Source organism: Halichoerus grypus, chromosome 5 (genome assembly GCF_964656455.1).
Source record: "Halichoerus grypus chromosome 5, mHalGry1.hap1.1, whole genome shotgun sequence".
Classification (NCBI taxonomy): Eukaryota; Metazoa; Chordata; class Mammalia; order Carnivora; family Phocidae; genus Halichoerus; species Halichoerus grypus.
Genome location: NC_135716.1, coordinates 54,077,890 through 54,102,210, shown reverse-complemented (window position 1 = coordinate 54,102,210; position 24,321 = coordinate 54,077,890). Strand labels below are relative to the sequence as shown.

Here is a 24,321-nt window from a genome sequence, read left to right as displayed (position 1 = left end):
ACAGACCTTTCTAAACTGGATCTGGTATATACAAAAGTCTCTTTTAAAAGGTTAAAATTTAACATAGAAAGTAATGTTCCTGTTCTTATATAGTTTTGGTCTCATTTACATTCTGAGTATTAATAAGGTTTTAAAAGTCACATATTCAATGACAGTGAGAGATCAAATAGTAGTGCAGTATTAAAAATCTTGTCTTAAAAATTCTTAAAAATTCATGAAGTGAATCTGACAGTGTTACCATAGGTCATTTATTATCAAAAGAGAAATGTTATCCAAAGTCAGCAATTTGTTTGTAATACTGTATGAAAATATTTTTATATAATACAGATACAGTGTCAAAATTAAATACACATTCCATTAATTAAAAGGACAACATATATTATTCTGTTAAAAATATACTTCCCAAATTGCAAACTCATTTAGACAAATTTTATTACACATAAATGACAAAAGTAACTCAGTATTATGGTTTAGCATCCTTAGAACAGGTGACTTGCTATTTTGTGAAATCATTCTTTATGGTCATCTTAAAACATTTGCTATACCATTGATGAAGGCACTGTCTTATGCATTCAAGTTTAACTACATGTCTTAATCTCTCTTAAGGATCTTGGACTCCTTCATACCACTGTTTCTTTAAGGTATCTAACTCTTACTCTCATTGGCATTATCCACATCTGTTAACTCTGAAACATTTCCAGCACAGAAGACAATTTCCACTCTCATGGTAGTATGCTGGTGCATAAAATTATTTTGATAATAAAGCAATGTTAATTTTTAATTCCTGCTTATATACTTCACAGATTTTATATGTCTTCTTCTGAAATTTTAAAACAGGTTTAAAAAGTATTATTGCAACTAATACCTTACTTGGATTGTCTTACAAAAATCACAGAATTAATACTGATTGATGTATGTCCAAAAACATATGAAGGTTTGTCGATTGCAGCCTTTGGTTTCCACTGTTTATATCCATCTTCTAGTAGCAATTGAGAAATTGCTCTAATCCGCTTTTACCAGGATGCATTCTGTAACTTCTAGGGTATTCTACCCCCCGCCCCAAGAATTGTACAAGAAGATAGATTCTTGAAGGATACAACTGAAGTTCATACGTCTTTATATTGCCACTCCATATTTTTCAATGTTCTTTGGAGCCCCTCAAAATTTTATTCCAACAAGTTTTTATCTTTTGTAGTAGTATCCCTAGGGAACACAAGCTCTTTTGTTTTCTCTGTTCCTTTACGGATTTATTGTCTTCCTAGAAAAATATATAAAAAAAGTTTTAAATTTCTATTTAAAAAATACACATTTTAAAATGTTCAATCTTTAATTTCCATCATGTTAGGTTATGCTGAAGGTTTACTAACTAACCAGGATGGCTATTTTCTTCATATACTTGTTTTCTAGTTTATGTTCTATAAAAGTAGTTCGCTCATGTCTTTTGCTTATTACCTATTGATGTTCTAACTTTGTTGCTTTATAAAAAAATTGGTGCTCTGATATTTTCCCTAGCTTCTTTTATTTTAAAGTAATGGCTTTAAGGGGCACCTGGGGGGGCTCAGTCGGTTAAGTGTCTGACTCTCCATTTTGGCTCAGGTCATGATCTCAGGGACGTGAGATGCAGACCCATATGGGGCTCAGGCACTGGATGTGGATCCTGCTTAAGATTCTCTCCCCCACCTCTCGCCCCTGCATGCTCTCTCTCTCTCTCAAATAAATAAATCAATAAAACTCCAAAAAAATAAAAACTGAAGGAGTGGCTTTAAAAAATGTAGCTTAAAGGGATCCAATTTCTAAGAGGTACCTCTCCTTTTATTAACATTATAATGAATATTTTCAAAACGAACCATTAAAAAGGAAAAGGGAAACATAAAAAAGGAAAAAATTCAAAGGGAAACATAAAGGAATTAAGTTGAATAAAAAGCTGATGAAGAAAGAAAATTATACAATCACTCTCACCAAAGTTTTAGTGGGTTGGACTTCACCCAGGGAAGGTAGTTTTATTCCTTCCTTAAAAACAAAGTCACATTTATAATATTGAATATTAATCCTTTATTGCTCCTTTCATTAATGGCATTGCTAAATTTTATATTGCTGTCAAATTCATCTAATCTATTTGAGAATCTACTTTATTTTTTGATAGTATGAAAGAAGAATAATTTCATTTAGAAATAGAGTATCGGAAAAGGAAAAAGCAAGACAGGTTAGTTTTCTTTTTCCTTTTTCTTTTTAACAATTTAGGATGTTTATTTTTAAATTTTTTTATTTCAAAGTTTTTATTTAAATTCAAGTTAGTTAACATATATGGTAAAATTGGTTTCAGGTGTAGAATTTAGTGATTCTTCCCTTACAGATTTATAGAAAAGAGAACAGTAGAAATTTCATATAGAGGACTAACATAAGTAAGGGGGCAAAACTGGAAATAAACTTGGCAAATCCAGGACACCAAGAGGAGACTGGCTTGCATCAAATAGATAATGTGATGATAAATGAAGTGGTTCACAGTCTATCATCTTCATCATTGTCAATAGGGCTCAAGGATAATCTTATCATCTTACCTTCTGTGGGCAACTACTGGTATTAAAAAAATAAAAACACACAAGACCCTTTTTCTGTCATGAAAATGTTAAAAATTTCTTTTTAAAAAATCATAAGAAACCTTTTGGCTTTGTGAGGCAGCTGGTAAAATTTCTGAAGGGGGGGTTGTGGTAATAATAATATATCATTTATTGAAACCTTTCTAGTACTAAGCACTTTACATGAATTATGCTATTTAATTAACCCTGTCACCATCCTATAAAGTAGATACTGTATTTTTCTCCATACTGTGGCTTAGTATCAAGATTGTGTCTTCCAAATTTTGTTTTGTTATATTTCATAACCACTAGCAGACAAGTAGGAAAAATTAGCCCTATACTTAACAAAATTATTGAAGCAAAAAAAAATTATTGGACATATATATATATGTTTTAACATGTAAAGATATTTGTTAAATACATTTGATTATCTGTTTTATTGTCTATGGGTTCTTATAAATGTGTACATATGGGTTAAAATTATTAATGAGATTTAGAGGTAAAAATTTACCATTTCCACCCAAGTTATCACATTAACCTCCTTCAAAGTTATCATAGCAATGAGGTATGCACTCACTTATTTTTACTCTGCTTCCATAATCTATTTCAACTTTAGGTAATAATAAGCAGTTAGAATTCTATGATAATAGATATGATCATTAGAGAATTATAGCATCCTATCACAGGACTAGTTGATATTTTTGTTCAAAGGAAACAACTTACCTTGGGGGTACAGTTCAACAATTGTAATGTGCCCTGTGAAACTCTTGATAAGTGGAGATTAAAATCCTCACTGTTATTCATTTTAACAAACTGCTTCAACTTGCGAGCAGCACGATATAAAAACATACCTTCCTATTACAGGAAAAAAAAAATCAGAAGCGTTGTGGTTCAAATAAAATATTAAAAAATGACAAGCTTTCCTAAAGAGCCAAAAGCCAGAGCTGTATTGCCACATAATGCCCCACCTCCACCCCAGATTTCCATTCCAGTTAATCACATGACTGACAAGTAACTAGACTAAAACTGTTTAGCTCCTGAGTGACAGTCTGGAGGGCCTGGAATTTGGCTTAACGGTTATTTGACTTTTTGAAGTCTCTTTTCTTTATAATATAAATTTATGATCTTATCACTTATGGATGAACATTTAACAAGATTATTCCATTTTTAAATGAGACAACCAAAGGAGAGGGCTTCTGGAGGCAACAATAATGAAAGGTATGTGGTTTCTCTTCTTATTTTTGTACCTTTTGAGCTATGGATGAATAGCTGACAATGATAAAAAAGGGTCCATATTCACCTCAAACAAGTCTTTCAAATATTTAAAGTAAGAAATTAAAATAAAAAGAATTTATGAATATACAGTGTGATACTATGAGGTTAACTCAGCTACTCTGAGTTTTAAAAAGACTACTGAATATCATACTAGTTTCTCTAGAAGGAAATGACACAAACTTTTGTTGTAAGGTTGGTAAATTTTAATATTCCACTGACCAGAGGTAGTAGTTGTTTGAAAATAAGCAAATATTGAAAGAAAAAATTTCAAAGTCCTAGAAGTAAATTATGCTGATGACTTATGTTTGTGTGTGTGTGCAAGCAATCACTCTAACAAGCATTTTCCTGCATAAGAATGTCACAAATAAGGGATATGTGTGTCTTTGAATTCAGCAGTTTTAGCATTTTCAAAGTGAAAACTGAAATGCTAAAATAGAAAAAAATATTTACAAAACAAGCATAGGGCTTTTTGTAAAATAAAAGTATAAAAGAAGACAATAGTATAATTTAATAGGTCAGTGGGAATTGTCTGGTTAGAACGAAAAGAATATGTTATTAATATAATGAATATAATTATCTAACACATACAAATAATATAAGCTTCTATAAAATCAAGCTTAAATGACATATAAATTCCAAATAATTATTACCTTATTATCATCACATGCATGTTTTTTTAAAACTTTAGGTTCATTATTCGGGCAATTGGTACGATTTTTTATCATAGTGTCCTGTAAAAAGTAATTATATAATAGTATGGTTAAATTGGGGACTTTTCTAATATATAACAATTTTAAAAACAACAATGTTATAATACTTGGTCTTAATATGTGCATTTTAAGGAAAATAACTTTAGCATGGCTCAGCTGACTAGGCATAAAGAATAGTTTTCTATAGTTAAAGAATAAACAAGTATATACACAAACCCTCACACATTTAGAGCGTCTCCCAGACTCCATAATTTAATCCCATAAATCACTGAGAGGATCTGGTTCATTTGGGGAAATAGAAGTACCTATTTTAGAAGTTATACTATGTAGACAAAGTACAATAAATTCTGAAATCATGAAGTTGAGATGCATTTAAGAGGTTTTCCAGTCCAGTTTCCTGCCACTACAAAAGAGCAACAAAAAGAATTTACATAAGAATAAGAGAAAACCTCTTGACAGAGTGAAGTTGAAATTTATTCTACAGCATTTTTTTTGAGGATTTTATTTATTTTATTTGAGAGAGAGAGAGAGAGAGAGCGAGAGCAGGAACACAATCAGGGGGAGCGGGAGAGGGAGAAGCAGGCTTCCCGCCGAGCAGGGAGCCCGATGCGGGGCTCGATCCCAGGACGCTGGGATCATGACCTGAGCCGAAGGCAGACGCTTAACGACTGAGCCACCCAGTTGCCCCTATTCTACAGCATTTTTAACAATCCAATTTGTCTGGGATGTTTGAGATAGAACTTTGCTAAGAAACAATGGGATCAAGTGTGTGTGTATTGTTACATAGGAGTAGGAAAGCAGACACTACTTGTTCATTTTTTATTTCTAAGGAATGTAGTAGTAGAAGGTGGGGATTACCCAAATCTGGAATTTAGTTGAGGTATTAGGAAGAATTTCCTAAGGATTCAGATTCTCTTCTACACAGGATTGGACTAGTTCTGTCAAGCAAATTAACAATTCCATGCTATCAGAGCTTCCAGAAGGATTTCAAACAATCTTAGCCTGTATGTTGTCACCAAAGAAACAGGGTAAGTGGAAGAATGGCTTTAGTCATGGGCTTCTAGTCTTCATCTGTCTCTCAGAAAAGTGTGCATTACTCTGGTCACCTGTGAAAAGTGTAAATGGTCTCTGGGTTTATCCTGACTTTAATTGTATTTACTATCTGCTTTACTGTAGGAATTAGTGTTTGAACATTCATTTAATCACCCAACGCTTACTATCAGTCAATGTGCAAGATCCCTGCCAAGCCCGAGGAGAAAAACAGACTAAGAAAGCACAGTCCCAGTTTCTTGTTGCCATTTGATATAAAGGGCAGATACTACATCATCCCTTGGACACTTTTATATCACTTATCTTTGTTAAGTGTATGCTTTTGTAAACAAAATATTTGTTAGTGCCAGTCTCCTCAGTCATACTGCAAATATCTTAAGTGCAAATGGATATATTTTCTATAACTAACCTCATGTTGCCATTATACACATTCCTGAAGAGGTAGTAAAGAATTAACATTTACCTATTAAATCATCTTCCTATGGGTTTCCATTTAACTCAAAAAAAAAAAAACCCACAATAAATCGTACATACATTTCTCTTTGATAAAACATAGAGCATTTCATTTTTGCCATGCCATTATTAAAAAAAAAAAAAAACCTATAAGAGAGACTCTTAACTATAGAGAACAAATTGAGGGTTGATGGAGGGAGGTGGGCAGGGGATAGGATAAATGGGTGATGGGCATTAAGGAGTGCACTTTTTTTTTTTAAGATTTTTTATTTATTTGAGAGAGAGAACATGAGAGGGAAGAGGTTCAGAGGGAGAAGCAGACTCCCCGCTGAGCAGGGAGCCTGATGCGGGACTCCATCTCAGGACTCTGGGGATCATGACCTGAGCTGTAGGCAGTCGCTTAACCAACTGAGCCACCCAGGCGCCCCAAGAAGGGCACTTGTGATGAGCACTGGGTGTTATATATAAGTGATGAATCACTAAATTCTACACCTGAAACTAATATTACACTGTATGCTAGCTGGAATTTAAATAAAAATTTGAAACACTAGGATAAAAAGAAAATAGACAAATGTGCATGTTTTCCAATTTACCAAAAATATTATGCAAAAATACAGCATAAAATTAGTACTTATTTCTTGGATCATTTTAACAAATTGCATGGCACATGAATATGTGAAAAGCCACTTGGTTAAGCCATTGCTCCAATGAATTTTTAAAAAACTCATTTATATGTAGGTATATGTTCTTATATGTATGTATAACATACAGAAAAGTAATGTTATACTAGTTGATTTGTTTGCCAAATGTTTGCTACAGTATATAAAGATGTTACTATACACTAAAAGACTGACTCCTGTAGAGGTAACAATTACTGACTTCAGTGCCTTTATGAATACGTTAACAGGTATATATGAGTGCATATTACAGTTGGTTTCTGAAATTGTTTTTATTCAAGCCTGATAAGAAGGATGGCTCAGACTAAGGTTAATAGAATCACGGAGTTGGAAAGAACCTTAGATATCCATCTCTTGAGTTACTTTACTTGATTTACTTTGCCAATAATAATTTCTTATAAGCATCATGACATGTTTGAAGATTTCTTCATATTTAATATGGATATGGAAAATTAAAAGAGAAAAGCCAGGATCACAATGACTGTGAACTGCAATATTTTCCAGTATAAAACATAATGTTATATAAATTGTTCTAAAAATACATAATGTCTTTTCAATCTATAGATTTACATGTCTTTCATTTCAGCATAGTTTTCTTCTTTGAATTACTTCCCTTGCACTTGTAACAGTATCTTCTTCAGAAACACTAATTGTGTATACAATGGATTTTCTATTTCACCTTTTCTTTTATATATTTGTCTTTGATTTTTTAAATTTCATTTTTTGTGGTTTTCTCCACCATGTCTTCCATATGCCTGTTCTAACGGGGCACTTATTTCTGGTTTCCATTTTATTCTCCACTTTTTTCCTAAACCTAAAGAGCTCACCTTCATTTTCTCTGTTATCTCTTCTCTTCATACTGTATTATTTTTTAGATTTTTTTTACTTTGGTTTCTTAGAGAGTGTTAAGAAGAAAAATCTGACATTTTCTACTGCTTTCATAGGTAATTAATCTTTGATCTGAATTCTTCATTTTCCTTATCTATGTTTTCATTTGCTTATTTACATGTTCATTTGCTCATTTATTTTGGTAGTATCAATGCATAGTCTTTTCTTTTTTATTTTCTGCAGATATATATATATGTATATATATATTTAAATTCAATTAGTTAACATATAGTGTATTATTAGTTTCAGAGGTAGAGGTCAGTGATTCATCAGCCTTATATAATACCCAGTGCTCATTATGTCATGTGCCCTCCTTAACGTCCATCACCCTGCTACCCCATCCCCTCACCCCCCTCCCCTCCAGCAACCCTCAGTTTGTTTCCTATGGTCAAGAGTCTCTTTTGGTTTGTCTTCCTCTCTGGTTACATCTTGTTTTATTTTGCCCTCCCTTCCTCTCTGCTTCTGTTTTGTTTCTTAAATTCCACATATGAGTGAAATCCTATGATAATTTACTTTCTCTGATTGACTTATTTCACTTAGCATAATACCCTCTAGTTCCATCCACATTGTTGCAAATGGCAAGATTTCATTTTTTTGGGTGGCTGAGTAATATTCCATTGAATACATACACACGTATATATATACAACATCTTCTTTATCCATTCATCTGTCGATGGACATCTGGGCTCTTTCCATAGTCTGGCTATTGTGGACATTGCTGCTATAAACACTGGGGTGCAGGTGTTATTTTCTGGTTAACTTTGAAGGGATGCAAAACTAAATTGGATTATTTTTCAGCTAGTATTCAACTCTTCCCTCTACCCCATAAGAGGATGTATCAGTTTTCTGGGGCTGCTGTGGCAAATTACCAAAAACAACAGAAGTTTCTTTTGTCACAGTTCTGGATGTCAGAAGTCCAAAAGGAAGGTATCCATTTGCTTGCCTCTTCTTTTTTCTGTTGGCCACCAGCAGTTTTTGGTGTTCCTTGGCTTGTAGCCACATGATTCCAGTCTCTGCCTGCAACTTTATCACCTGCTTCTCTATGTGTGTGTCAAGTCTCCCCCTGCCTTTCTCTCTTTTTCTTCTTTCAAGTTTTTTATTTAAATTCTAGTTAGTTAACATACAGTGTAATATTAGTTCTGGTATAGAATTTCGTGATTCAACACTTACATGCAAGACTTGGTGCTTATCACAAGTGCCTTCCTTAATCCCTATCACTTATTTAACCCATACCCCCACCCCGCTCACCTCCCCTCTGGTAACCATCAGTTTGTTCTCTATACTTAAGTGTCTGTTTCCTGGTTTGCCTCTCTTTTTCTCCCCCATGTTCATTTGTTTTTTTCTTAAATTCCACATATGAGTGAAATCATACAGTATTTGTCTTTCTCTGACTTATTTTACTTAGCATGATACTCCCTAGCTCCATCCATGTCACTGCAAATGGCAAGATTCCATTCTTTTTTCATGGCTGAGTAATATTCCTGTGTGTGTGTGTGTGTGTGTGTGTGTGTGTGTGTGTGTGTGTGTGTAACATCTGGGTGCATGTATCCTTTCGAATCTGTATTTTTGTATCCTTTGTGTAAATACCTAGTAGTGCAATTGCTGGATCATGGGGCAATTCTATTTTTTTAAAGATTTTAAAAATTTATTCATTTGAGAAAGAGAGACACACAGAGCACAAGCAGAGGGAGAGGCAGAGGGAGAAGCAGACTCCTCGCTGAGCTGGGAGCCCAGACGTGGGGCTTGATCCCAGGACCTGGAGATCATGACCCAAGCCGAAGGTAGACGCTTAACCATCTGAGCCACCCAGGCGCCCCAGAGCAGTTCTATTTTTAACTTTTTTGAGGAAACTCCGTACTGTTTTCCAGAATGGCTACACTAGTTTGCATTCCCACCCCTACCTTTCTCTTATAAAGACACTTGTGATGGCCATTTAGGGCCCAAATAGATAATCCAGGATAATCTTATTATGTCAAAATTCTTAACTTAATCACATCTGCAAAGACTCCTCTTCCCTATAAATTTCTAAAGATTTGAACCTGATATCTTCAAGTGGCCATGGCCTCCTATAGAGAAGTATTTCCCTGACCATTGATGTTGAGTTTGACCAAAAGCCTGTGCTTTGGGTAGTGGACATTTGCAAACTGGACAAGAGCAGAGGTTTGAAATGTATTTGCCCAACTGAGTTTGGCTACTTGTACTCATGTCTTTCAACATGAGGAGAATAAGTCTCTGGTAGCAGCTTGTTCATTATCTATTACTACATAATAAATTATCACAAAACTTAGTAGCTTAAAACAACAAACATTTATTACTATATAGTTTCTGTGGGCCAGAAATTTAGGAGGAGCTTAACTAGGTACTTCTGACTCTGTCTTCCATGGGGCTACAGTTAAGATGTTGGCCATGTCTGTAATCACCTAAGGCTTGACTAGGACTAGAGGATCCACTTTCAAAAGGCAAAATTGTTACCAATGGCAAGATTTCATTCTTTTTTATTATATATTATATATTTTCCATTATATATTTATGTGTGTGTGTGCGTGTATATACATATATATACTCCCCACATCTTCTTCATCCATTTATCAGTCAATAGACATTGGGTTCTTTCCATAATTTGGCTATCTTTGATAATGCTGCTATAAACATTGGGGTGCATGTATCCCTTTGAATTAGTATTTTTGTATTCTTTGGGTAAATACATAGTAGTGCAATTACTGGATCATAGGGTAGTTCTATTTTTAACTTTCTGAGAAACCTCCATACTCTTTCAGAGTGGCTGCACCAGTTAGCATTCAAGAATGCAAGAGAGTTTCCCTTTCTCTGAATCTTTGCTGATACTTGTTGTTTCTTGTGTTGTTGATTTTAGCCATTCTGACAGGTGTGAGGTGATATCTCATGTTGTATCTCATATTGTAGTTTTGATTTGTATGTCCCTGATCAAATGGTGTTGGGAAAACTGGACAGCAATATGCAAAAGAATGAAACTGGACCACTTTCTTACAAAATACACAAAAATAAATTCAAAATGGCTGAAAGACCTAAATGTGAGACAGGAATCCATCAAAATCCTAGAGGAGAACACAGGCAGTAACCTCTTTGACATCGGCCGTAGCAACTTCTTACTAGATATGTCTCTGGAGGCAAGGGAAACAAAAACAAGAATAAACTCTTGGGACTTAATCAAAATAAAAAGCTCCTGCACAGTGAAAGAAACAATCAACAAAACTAAAAGGCAACTTATGGAATGGGAGAAAATATTTGCAAATGACTTATCTGATAAAGGCATAATACCAAAATGTATAGAGAACTTACAAACTCAACAAAAACGAACACCCAAAAAATGAATAATCCAATTAAATAGGCTGATGACATGAATAGACATTCTTTCAAAGAAGACATACAAATGGCAAATGGTCAACAAACTCAAAATGATACTCAACATCAGTGGTAATGACTTTTTAAATAAAACTCCAAAGGAATGATTCATGAAAGAAATAATTAATAATCTGGATTTCATTAAAATAAAAACTTCAAAACACAGGCATATACATATATATTTCCCCTGATTACAGTAATTATAGTAGCACTACCCATATTTATATATGTATATAATGTAATATATAATATATAATATAGTAGCACTGTGTGCAGTATAATTACATATTTATTATGTTATATTGACATACACATACACCTATCTCTTTGAAAACAAAGTTTGCAAAATAAACTTTTTTAGAGACTTGTTTACTAAGGTTGTTCACATAGATAGGCAGGAATCAAAAGAAGATTAATATGCTATCATCTAATGACTGCGTCTATGATTAGCCTTGCAGCCATAGTAACTAATTAAGAATCTAAGTGTTTTTAAATGATGCCTTTCCACCCAGAGGTGATTTTTACCTAGATAAGATGAATACCAATGTAGGAGTATAACATTCTTTTTCTACACAAGGTCACATAAAGTGGCTCAGCATACATTCAAATGGCAGATTCCTGCCTTACCCATATCGACCCCCAGACATTTTTTTTGGTTGAGATATAATTGGCATGTAACATTAGTTTCAGGCATACAACAATGATTCAATATTTGTGTATATTTCAAAATGATCACCACAGTAAGTCTAGATAACATCCATCACTATACAGTTACAATTTTTTTCTTGTGATGAGAAGTTATAAGATCTACTCTATTAGCAACTTTCAAATATACAATATGGCACTCTTAACTATAGTCACCATGCTTTACATGATAGTCCCAGGACTTACTAATTTTATAATGGGAATTTTGTACCTTTTGACTACCTTCACCCATATTCCCGCCGCCCCCACCCCCGACTCTGAGAAACAAACTGAGGGTTCTAGAAGGGAGGGGGGTAGGGGGATGGGTTAGCCTGGTGATGGGTATTAAAGAGGGCACGTATTGAATGGAGCACTGGGTGTTATACGCAAACAATGAATCATGGAACACTACATCAAAAACTATGTCATGCATGTTGATTAACATAACATAATAAAATAAAATTTAAAAAGCAGACAACATATATAGTTATATGTAACACATACATATCACAACAAATTTTGGTGGATCATAGGATATCATGTTATAGGCCTGCATTGAGGGCATCTTAAAAAACATCTTATGAAATGCATTGTCATATTTATAGTAGAGATGTTAATTAAGAAGTTATCCATTGGACTCTGAGAAACAAATTGAGGGTTCTAGAAGGAGGGGGCTGGGGGGATGGGTTAGCCTGGTGATGGGTATTAAAGAGGGCACGTACTGCATGGAGCACTGGGTGTTATACGCAAACAATGAATCATGGAACACTACATCAAAAACTAATGATGTAATGTATGGTGACTAACATAACATAATAAAATAAAATTTAAAAAAAAGAAAGTTTATGGAAAAAGTAGAAAAAGAGGGAAATAAAGAATGGTATCTTAGTAATAATGATGATATAATTGACTTTTTAAACTTAATAAATATTTTCTGAACAACTTCAAGATTAAGGTGTGGTTCTCAGCACAGAAGATTCACAGATGAAAAAGTACTCCTATGGTACTTTCAATCACAGTGTTGAATGTGTGCTTCTGTAAAACACACAAAGCTTAACTACATATCTCTCCTATTCTCAGAAAGATCCTTTGAGTTCACTGCTATCATTACTCCTTTATTACACCGGGACATAATATACAATTTCTTTCAAAGGAAAAAACTGAGGCATAAAGAGACAGAGTAATTTGTCTAAAGGCACAGTTAGTGGATGCTAGAATCAAAATTATGCTTAGGCCATCTAACTCCAGAGCCCTCTTCATAACTGTAATGCTGTAACTGCTTTCTTTGGGAATAGTTATATGACATATTTGTTATATAATAGGAATTTCTCAGTGGAGACGCCAGTGTTTCAAGAAAAAGAATAGATAACTAATTAAATCAAATTGAGTCTAAGAGGAGGCCATGTAGAATAAAATCTCAAGTGCATTTTTAAAGTTGTTACTTCAAGGATACAGGAGGATATGCCTTTCTCCAGACAGAAGGGAATGAGAAGATTGACATATTTCTAAGAATTTTTGCTTTAATATTGCCATATATTGTATGTAAAGACTGTGACTAGTCTCTTTGCTCTTTACAATAATTTTTATTAAAATAAAATATTCCTGGGCGCCTGGGTGGCTCAGTTGGTTAAGCGACTGCCTTCGGCTCAGGTCATGATCCTGGAGTCCAGGGATCGAGTCCCACATCGGGCTCCCCTGCTCAGCGGGGAGTCTGCTTCTCCCTCTGACCCTCCCCCCTCTCATGTGCTCTCTCTCTCATTCTCTCTCTCAAATAAATAAATAAAATCTTTAAAAATAATAATAATAAAATAAAATAAAATATTCCTGGGGCACCTGGGTGGCTTAGTCGTTAAGCGTCTGCCTTCGGCTCAGGTCATGATCCCAGGATCCTGGGATTGAGCCCCGCATCGGGCTCCCTGCTCCGCGGGAAGCCTGCTTCTCCCTCTCCCACTCCCCCTGCTTGTGTTCCCTCTCTCGCTGCGTCTCTCTCTGTTAAATAAATAAATAAAATCTTTAAAAAAAATAAATACAATAAAATATTCTTTGTAGACATACAGATGGCCAACAGACACATGAAAAGAAGCTCAACATCACTCATCATCAGGGAAATACAGATCAAAACTACAATGAGATATCACCTCACACCAGTCAGAATGGCTAAAATTAAAAACAGGAAACGACAGATGTTGGCGAGGATGTGGAGAAAGGGGAGCCCTCCTACACTGTTGGTGGGAATGCAAGCTGGTGCAGCCACTCTGGAAAATAGTATGGAGGTTCCTCAAAAAGTTAAAAATAGAAGTACCCTATGATCCAGCAATTGTACTCCTAGATATTTACCCAAAGGATACAAAAATACTGATTCAAAGGGACACATGCACCCTGATGTTTATAGCAGCATTATCAACAATAGCTAAACTATGGAAAGAACCCAAATGTCCATCAACTGATGAATGGATTAAAAAAATGTGGTTTATATGTATAACACACACACACACACACACACACACACACACACACATCCACACACAGAAATATTACTCAGCCATGAAAAAGAATGAAATCTTGCCCTTTACAACAATGTGGATAGAGCTAGAGAGTATTATGCTAAGCGAAATAGGTCAGAGAAAGACAAATACTATATGATTTCATTCATATGTGGAATTTAAGAAACAAAACAAACAAACATGGGGAAAAGAGAGAGGGGCAACCCAGGAAACAGACTCTTACTTATAGAGAACAAACTGGGGGTTACTGGACGTGGGCAATGGTATGGGTTCAACAGGTGGTGGGCATTAAGGAGGGCACTTGTGATTAGCATCAGGTGTTGTATGTAAGTGATGAATCACTAAATTCTACAACAGAAACTAATATTGCACTGTATGTTAACTGGCTGGAATTTAATATTCTTCTTTGTTTTCTTTGATAATATTTTTGAAGTTTATTTTATTCATAGGGTGACCACACACCCCAGATATCTGGGACCATTCTGGATTGTACCAGAATGGCAGCCTATTGGTTAGCTTCCTCTTGCATTCTTAAAAGTGTTCTAGTTTGGGCAATAAATTTTTTGCTCACCCTATTTGTACTATGGTACTTTGATTATTGGTTTGCATGGTATAGAGTTTTCCTACCTTTTTGTTTTTTAATTACTTTGAACATAACTAAAAAACACTTTTAATGTCAAATATATTACCTGCTTGCCATTATTCAATTGATACTGAGATATATGATGAAAACCTTTTTAATTTCTCTCCACTGTCCCCACTAGAATCACCCACCTGAGGTGATAAGTATTAGCAGTTTGATGAAAATATCCTTCTTGCTCAAGAAAACCTATGTATGTATGTAATGTGCATATAAGCCTACAAAATTCACTCATATATCTGCATGTATAAGATATATGAAGGTATTTTCCTTTACCATTTTTTAAAAAAGCGTTCAGGGTATATATATTATTACTCTTCTTGTTATGTATTATTTTCACTTTATATAGTGACTATCATTCTAGGTCAAATATATCTGGAACAATTTTTTTCATTACTGTATTATATTCCACATCCAGTGTATTCTATGGTTTATTCAAAAGTTTTTAATGTTGAACAGTCAATATTTGCTCCTACAAACAGTTCTACAATAGGCATCTTTGTGTGTGTATACATATATATTTGTCCGTGCATATTATCCCCTTTGACTTGAATGCTTACATTTCTGTAGAATTCTTTCCCCTCATTGAAGTTTGCTTAAGAAAATGGTATATTCATTTTTAAAATTATTCACACTTTGACCAGCAAATAAGGGAGCCCATTTGGTCACACCCTTGCCAGCAACAGATGTCATCAGCCTAACATTTTTACCAATCTTGATATGTGAAAATCTGTGCCTCATTGTAGCTTAAATTGGCATGTCTATTACTATTAGAAAATGAGCATCATTTCATCTTGACAATTTGCATGTCCTTTTATATAACTAGCCAGTTCTTATCCATTCTTAGGTTGTCTTTTAATAACCAGTTTGTACATTTTATATAAGAAATATTTTAAAGCTTTCCATGTTTTATTTCAGTTGTATCTCTCATATAATGCATATTTTTGTACAATTAGTCTTAATTTCAGACCTTAATTCTTTTTTTTAACATTTTTATTTTTTTATTATTTTATTATTATTATTATTTTTAAATATTTTATTTATTCATTTGAGACACAGAGATAGAGAGAGAGAGAGCATGAGCAGTGGGAGAGGCAGAGGGAGAGGAAGAAGCAGATTCCCTGCTGAGTCAGGAGCCCGATGTGGGGCTCGATCCCAGGACCCTGGGACCGTGACCTGAGCCGAAGGCAGACGCTTAACCATCTGAGCCACCCAGGCGCCCGACCTTAATTCTTATTTATTGTTAGATATCCATTATTATTTCTTTATGCTCCTTTTCATTTGTTTTATAATTTTGGCATATAAAAGATAATTCTTAAAAAGTGTTTTCCAAAAATCTATTAAAATTATATTCTTTCTCAATATAAATGGTAAATATATCTCATATAAATGTTCATTCTGAAATACGAAGAGGGATTTATTATCTTTTTTACTTTCTTTCAGTCCTCCTGTAACTACATGTTTTGCATATTATTAGTTTTTGGGTAGAACATATTATTGTTGTGTTTTTATATTTATAATAACTATCTAGACATCACAAAACAGTTCAGTATTTAATAGTAGTCATTTTATAGCATCATTTCTTCGTTACTGAAATATATTAATACCTTGTTTGGCTGGACTAATCTTGCAGTCAGATTTTTGTTGTGATTGTTTTAGATAAGAAAGTTGTATCCTTACTGAGCTCTGTGTATTTTTATTTTCCTTGGCACATTGATTAAAATTTGCCTATGTGTAGGATTGTGGACTCATGCTCCTGTTATTATAAATCTTAGTAGAGATTGGTCAACTGGAGGTAAAAATGGGTGAAAAATTGGAGGGTAGCCTAATTTTATTTTCCTTTATTGGAAACCTTTTCTCTTTATTTTTCCAGGATGATGCTTGTTTGCAAAATTTCTCTTTGAAATATACTAGTGTTTGTTTCTTATTATTATTGACATAATCAACAGACTTTATATATATATTTTTAAAATTCAAAAAGAGATCTCCCTTCAATTCTGGAATTTTTGCTTCTATTTTATTTGTTACTTTTTTCTTACAATATGTATAGTTACCTTTGCCTTTTCCTTTCTTTTGGGAGATCTTTACATGTGTGTCCATGAAAAGATTACAACATAAAGTCGCTCTTCTTTTTTACACACATATTATTATAATATAAGCCTTTACCTTCCTATCTTAGTGAGATAAACTTTCATTTTCCAATTTATTTCTTTTTTTTTTAATATTTTGTTTATTTATTTGAAAGAAAGACAAAGAGAATGAGAGAGAGAGAGAGCACGAGTGGGGTGAGAGGCAGAGGGAGAAGCAGACTCCCTGCTGAGCAGGGAGCCCCAATGAGGGGCTCGATCTCAGGACTCTGGGATCATGATTTGAGCTGAAGGCAGACACTTAACTAACTGACTGAGCCACCCAGGCACCCCTGCCATGTTATTTCTGAAAGTCCTCATGGTATTATCTAATGTTTACTCTGTAATAACTCCTCAGTTCTTTTACTTGATCTCCTCAACTTGCTGTCAAGATCTTCCTCTAGAAATGATGATGTTCATGAATTCACCACTTTTCTTGGGTAGAGCTAGTGAGAACAAGTAATGTTCCCCCTCTAGTTGTGGAGAGGAATCGCAGCCTTTTGTGTCAAAGCATTTTTCTGGCTGTTGGAACTCCAAACACATTGTGTTTGTGAACACTGTGTTTTCTTTCCTTATCTTATCAATTCCTCCCTCTCTTCATTTTCTAGCAGTCACATGATTTCTGGGACTTAATCCGCTCCCACTTCTGGGTTGGACTTTAATTGGTTTAAGACTTAGACACTAAGTCAATAAGAGTTACCTGATCTTCCTTGTCAAAGTAATTGGCTCAAATAACCAAGATCTAAAGCATTCAGGTCCTTGGTGTTCTAGTCATAACAACTGTTTCATAGGTAATCCAATAAAAATATAACTAACTGGTTATACGCAAGAGAGTGATCATTCTTCTGGATCTGAAAGAAGCAGTAAACTCTGGTTGCTCCTGGAAAGCTACAGCATGAAGCCAAATGACACATAGAGAAATGTAGAGTGAAAAGAACTGTAAAAAAAGGAAGCTGATAGATAAATGGATAAAAAAGATATGGTACACACACACACTGGAATATTACTCAGTCATAAAAAGAATGAAATCCTGCCATTTCCCACAACATGGATTGACCTACAGGGTATTTTGCTAAGTGAAATATACAGAGAAGGACAAATACCACATGATTTCATTTATATATGGAATCTAGAAAACTAAAAAAAATAATGAAACAGAAACAGACTCACATACACAGGAAACACACTGTTGGTTAAGAGTGGAGAGATCTAGGGGGGAGCAGATGAAATAGAGGTACAAACTTTCAATTATAAAATAGTCATGGAACTGTAATGTACAACATAGGAAATATAGTTAATAATATTACAATAACTTTGTATGGTAACAGATGGCAACTAGACTTATCAGGGGATCATTTCACAATGTATAAAAATATCCAATCACTATTATGTACACCTGAAACTAACAAGATATTTTATGTCAATTATACTTCGTTTAAAAATAGCCAGTAAATACTCTTTAATGTTGAAGTTCATTTATGTTCAGTTTTCTACTACTTGTAGGTGAAAGCATACTAACTGACACACCTTCTTCAGCCTGAAGGATTTCATAACTAATATTCTGGACTCTGGCTGTTCTAAAAACAGCCCCCCCTTCTGACGCAGCTACTTCTACCAATGAAAATCTATGGCTCGCTTTTGCCCTACTTTCACATGGTCACCATTAGCATTAGAAAAGGTCTCTAGTCCTCTTAACTGAGATTTTTAGAGCAACTCATTTCCAGTTCCAGAGAGAGGAGGGAGTTCCTCCTCCTGTATTAAAAAAAAAAAGAAAAGAAAGAAAGAAAAACAAGAAAACAACCCAAAACACAGTCACATTTCCTATCCTCCCAGGCATGTCCTCTTCCTAGAATGATTGATAGTGCAGACAATACCCAACACAACAACAATCACCACCACCATTACACCCCAGAATCCTTGACAAAGCAGAGTCACAAACAGACCAAGTGAGAAAACTAGTGATAGGCAGAGCTAGCCTACAAACACAGGTTGGCCCAGTTACAAAGCTCATGCTTTTTCTACTTCACCAAGGTTGCCATCCAAGTAAGGTGAACTTGATTAAAAATTTTTAATCAACAAAGTTTAATAGAAGAGTTGAGAATATAAGTTCTAGCCAAAAACCAATAAAATATATTCTTTTCTGAATCCTGAACCCTATCCACATGATATGTCTTATAATCTTTCTTGTTTGCTTATACATTCATTTATGTACCTACTTAAAAAATTTACTGGATATACACGCATATTCATATTTTATGCATATATTATAGAATGATAAATGCCTTAATAGTAGTCAAGATAAAATGCTATAACAGATTACTTTTGACTGGTCTTGTGAATGAAGACCTGAGCTTGATATTAAAGGGTGGTTAAATTTGAGTATGTGACTATTTGGGGAGAAAGACAGGAGAAGTAGAAAATTCCAGAATGAGAGAACACAGAGCAAAGACACAAAATGGTGGTACAAAAATTTGGGGCTCCTTTGAAAAACAGTAAGTAGTTTAGTTTGGTTGTGGTATAGAGAGTATAAGGGGCAATGTGGAGTGGTAGTTAGGCTAGAAATCAGACTGGGAGCAGATAATGCTTTCCAAATGCCCAGATAAGGTATTAATTCCGCATTCAGTAGCCAATGAGTGGTAACCTATGGAAAGTTGCTGGGCAGGGATATAGCATGATTTCAACTCTGCCTTATGATGATTAGTACATGTTGGGGAGGTATTCACACTGTATTCTTGACTGTGATGCTCATCTACTTTGCCTGGGGAAGCAAATTAGGTGGTGAGTAGATGTAAATTATGAGAGAAATGCAGTGTGAGGAGGTAGATATAATTTACATGAGAAATACAGAAGAATTAGAAGGAAGGCTGTAAGAATTCTGTCTCACTGGAAATACACAACTGGGGTAAGTCTCGCTGAATAAAGGTCCAGATTCCAAGATATTTGGAAATATCTTAATAGATAAACAGGCATTCTTTAGTTTGGAATAGTCACTGTGAAAGAAATGATAAATTAATCAACTCCAAATGTGTAACCATGTCCTATATTTTCTACCAAAAATGTAGGAGAAAGAAAAATACAGTATATATATACACTCACCTATGTTTGTCTTGTCTAATGTTTTGGATTTCTCTATTTCTGAGAATTCACCCTCAATAGAGAGGTTTTTAGAAGAGAACAGATACCAAGTATATGCAAAGGCTAAAAAAGCACATCCTTATCAAACTCTGTATCCTTGCCTTCCCTTTGTCTACTGCCCAACTTTGCTGGGTTAATCAGGGGGGTGCAGAGTAGCTGAAATTTTTTGGCTTTAGTATTTACTTTTTGTTATGACAATGAATATATATTAATTATGCTCTGGTATTAAAGAAACAGGAGATACTTAATAGCCAAAATATGTTTCCTACTAAATTTTATGCTAAAATTCTAAGGTAAATATATAGTACTACTAATTAACAGCTATAAATTTATTAACCAAAGTTCTGAGGCTATCAAAGTATAATAATGTTACTTTCCTAATAATGTTATAGTCCTTCCTATAACCAAGAGTAGCCCAAGTAAAACAGCTCTAATTAAATATATTGTCATTTTGCTACTCACTTAATTACATTCAGAAAAATAGCATGTTTAGTATTATATGTCTCCATAGTACATAAACAATAGCAGAAATAAAAAGTTAAATGCTTTAACAATTAATATTAATGATCATTTACTATAGAGAGCACACCAGGAATAAAAACAAAGAGGATTAGTCCAAAAATAACATTGAAAATGATTGTCTTATCAAATATTTCAAAATAATATCATGAAAGTGCCTCCAAAGTGCTTTTTATGCAGAAGAGTTAGAAAAGAAAACTTATGTTTGTAAGTTTCCACTTGTAGAAATACCTCTACAGAATTTTTCTGATGAGGCTCAAAATAAGAAAAATCAAACAATCAGCAACATTCATTAAAAATACAGTTCTATGAATGCAGAACAAAGGAGGACACTACAAAAGGATAATGAATAAATCTTAGTTTTTAAACCCATTCTTTATCTTGTGCAAAATTATATACGCATTGGATGCCTTTTCTGGAGGTGAGTATATATTTTCTATTCATGAGATCCCTCTCCAGCATTACCAATACACCCTAGATACATAACTTGGTATTTTACTCATTCATGTTAATCAAAGTGTGGTTATCTAAGATTGAAGATAATAAACTGTGTTCCAGGAATTCTATGATTAAACAATTGGCAGATTTCCCTAAATATCAATGTGCAATATTAAGTACAGACACTGAATAATCACTGAAACCTGGTGGCATATCCACCTGTAGTTGGTACAGTGCCACAGATCCAAAAGTTATGCACATGCTACTCTGGGTGTGTAGGAATGTCATTATGAGATAGATAGAAAAGTTTCATACGTGGCAACCATTCTATGTTTCTTCTAAATAGACTGAAGTCCTACATCAATGCAATGAAACGAACACTGAAACAGAGGTGTGGGTGGTTGGATCCTAACATTCCACTATTGGCATTAAATAATTTTTCAGCAGTAATGGACCTCAGAAATTATGCAAGCCAAAGTTCTAGTTTTATGAATTATAAAAGCGAGGCCCTATAGCAGTTAATTGACTTGTTCAAAGTCCCAAAGCCAAAGTAGCAAAGCTGGGACTCTGACCCAAACATTTTTATTTCCAGACCAACAATCTCCCTATAACAGTGTGCTGACAAGATTTAGCCTCTCCTTGAATTACCTCATCTGTAAAATGAGTACACTGAGCTTGAGCCGTGGTTTTCCAACACCCTGTTCCCTGTAATCCTGGGGTTTCTGGAATGACTCAGAGGCCACTGAAAATAGGCATAAGATGATACAGAACACTCAAGGCTCGAGGCCTCACTGTTCTATGTAAGATTTATTTGAAAAAAAAAACGTGGATAAATACAAATTTGAAAACTACAGTTATTAATGATTCATTTCTAAGTTTTAAATGAAAAGTCATCACTTACACATTTGAATTTTAATAGAATTTCACTCTCATAAATCAAGCAATTTATAGCCATTTTAAAATATTAAAGGTTTTATTTGCTTCTGTTCTTAAGGGTGTGAAATAGAAATTTAGAAGCCATTGTTGCAGAAATATTTCTAACATGAATAAGATTTTAAGAACCATCACTAATTGAATGCTTACTAAGTTACAGGGATTGTTTCATCAACTGTACATATACTAATTCATGTTATCCATATAATAACCCAATGAAGTGTGGATACTAATTTTTATCCCCATTTTAGGAATAAGGAAATGAAGACATAAAAAGGTTAAGTAATTTATCCAATGTCACATAGCTAGCAAGTGGCAGATTTAGACTGAATATTCACACAGGGTTCAGTGAGTCATGACATAAATGGGTTCATTCCAAAGTATTCACTGTTGGATTATTATTTTTTAAAGATTTTATTTATTTTTTGACAGAGAGAGAGACCGCAAGAGAGGGAACACAAGCGGGGGAGTGGGAGACGGAGAAGGAGGCTTCCCGCAGAGCAGGGAGCCCAATGCGGGGCTCGATCCCAGGACCCTGGGATCATGACCTGAGCTGAAGGCAGACGCTTAACGACTGAGCCACCCAGGTGCCCCAATATCAATATTTTTTATTGATCGTTTAATAACAATCCCATTTACAATTACACCAAAAACCATATGATATCTAGGAATAAATCTAACCAAAGAGGTAAGTTTTATATTCTGAAAATTATAAAACGCTGGTGACAAAAATTGAAGATGACACAAAGAAATGGAAAAAACACTCCATGCTTATGGACTAGAAGAACAAATATTGTTAAAATGTCTATAGTACCCAAAGTAATCTACATATTTAGTGCAATCCTTATCAAAATGCCACTAACATTTTTCACAGAGCTAGAACAAACAATCCAATGGAAAAAAGATAGTCTCTTCAACGAATGCTGCTGGGAAAACTGGACAGCAACATGCAAAAGAATGAAACTGGACCACTTTCTTACAAAATACACAAAAATAAATTCAAAATGGCTGAAAGACCTAAATGTGAGACAGGAATCCATCAAAATCCTAGAGGAGAACACAGGCAGTAACCTCTTTGACATCGGCCATAGCAACTTCTTACTAGGTATGTCTCTGGAGGCAAGGGAAACAAAAACAAGAATTAACTCTTGGGACTTCATCAAAATAAAAAGCTCCTGCGCAGTGAAGGAAATAATCAACAAAACTAAAAGGCAATTTATGGAATGGGAGAAAATATTTGCAAATGACATATCTGATTAAGGGTTAGTATCCAAAATATATAAAGAACTGGGGCCCCTGGGTGGCTCAGATGGTTAAGCATCTACCTTTGGCTCAGGTCATGATTCCAGGGTCCTGGGATCAAGCCCCACATCAGGCTCCTGGCTCAGGGGGGAGCCTGGTTCTCCCTCTCCCTCTGCCTCTCCCCACACCCATGCTCTCTCTCTCCATATCTCTGTGTCTCAAATGAATAAATAAAATATTTGAAATATATATATATAAACAAAATATATAAAGAACTTATAAAACTCAACACCCAAAAAATAAATTATCCAGTTAAAATATGGGCAGAAGACATGAATAGACATTTTTCCAAAGAAAATACACAGATGGCTAATAGACGAAAAGATGCTCAACATCACTCATCATCAGGGAAATACAAATCAAAACTACAATGGGATATCACATCACACCAGTCAGACTGGCTAAAATTAACAACACAGGAAACAACAGATGTTTCGAGATTGAGGAGGAAAGGGCACTGTTGGTGGGAGTTCTAACTGGTGCAGCCAATCTGGAAATCATTATGGAAGTTCATCAAAAAAGTTAAAAATAGGGGGCGCCTGGGTGGCTCAGTCATTAAGCATCTGCCTTCGGCTCAGGTCATGATCCCAGGGTCTTGGGATCGGGCCCGCATCGGGCTCCCTGCTCCGCAGGAAGCCTGCTTCTCCCTCTCCTACTCCCCCTGCTTGTGTTCCCTCTCTCGCTGTGTCTCTCTCTGTCAAATAAATAAATAAAATCCTTTAAAAAAAAAAAAGTTAAAAATAGAACTGTCCTGGGGTGCCTGGGTGGCTCAGTCAGTTGAGCGTCTGACTCAATTTCGGCTCAGGTCATGATCTCAGGGTCGTGGGATTGAGCCCCGTGTCGGGCTCTTGCTCAACACGGGGTCTGCTTGAGATTCTCTCTCTCCCTCTCTCTCTGCCCCCACTCAAATAAATAAATAAATAAATCTTTAAAAAAATAGAACTGCCCTACGATCCAGCCATTGTACTACTAGGTATTTACCCAAAGAATACAAAAATACTAATTCAAAGGGATACATGCACTCTGATGT

General features: G+C 34.8%; 1 protein-coding gene and 1 long non-coding RNA gene across 10 annotated transcripts in view; one reads left to right on the top strand and one right to left on the bottom strand.

The window, feature by feature from the left end:
* Nucleotides 1–226: 226 nt before the first annotated feature.
* Nucleotides 227–24,321, bottom strand: part of IL7 (interleukin 7) — a 45,743-nt gene continuing 21,648 nt past the window's right edge. The window contains exons 3-5 of the mRNA XM_036110942.2: nucleotides 4,502–4,582; nucleotides 3,300–3,431; nucleotides 227–1,258 (exon numbers count right to left, since the gene is read on the bottom strand). Coding sequence (XP_035966835.1) covers nucleotides 1,139–1,258; nucleotides 3,300–3,431; nucleotides 4,502–4,582 — 333 coding nt within the window. The 3' untranslated portion in view covers nucleotides 227–1,138. The remainder of the gene's footprint in view (nucleotides 1,259–3,299; nucleotides 3,432–4,501; nucleotides 4,583–24,321) is intronic.
* The window catches only part of LOC144381846 (uncharacterized), a 367,900-nt gene continuing 347,165 nt past the window's right edge, over nucleotides 3,587–24,321 (top strand). For 8 of the 9 annotated variants that reach the window (XR_013447825.1, XR_013447831.1, XR_013447826.1 and 5 more), the window contains exons 1-2: nucleotides 3,587–3,794; nucleotides 5,487–5,589. This is a non-coding gene — a long non-coding RNA (uncharacterized LOC144381846). The remainder of the gene's footprint in view (nucleotides 3,795–5,486; nucleotides 5,590–24,321) is intronic. The other variant, XR_013447830.1, reaches the window with a different exon arrangement.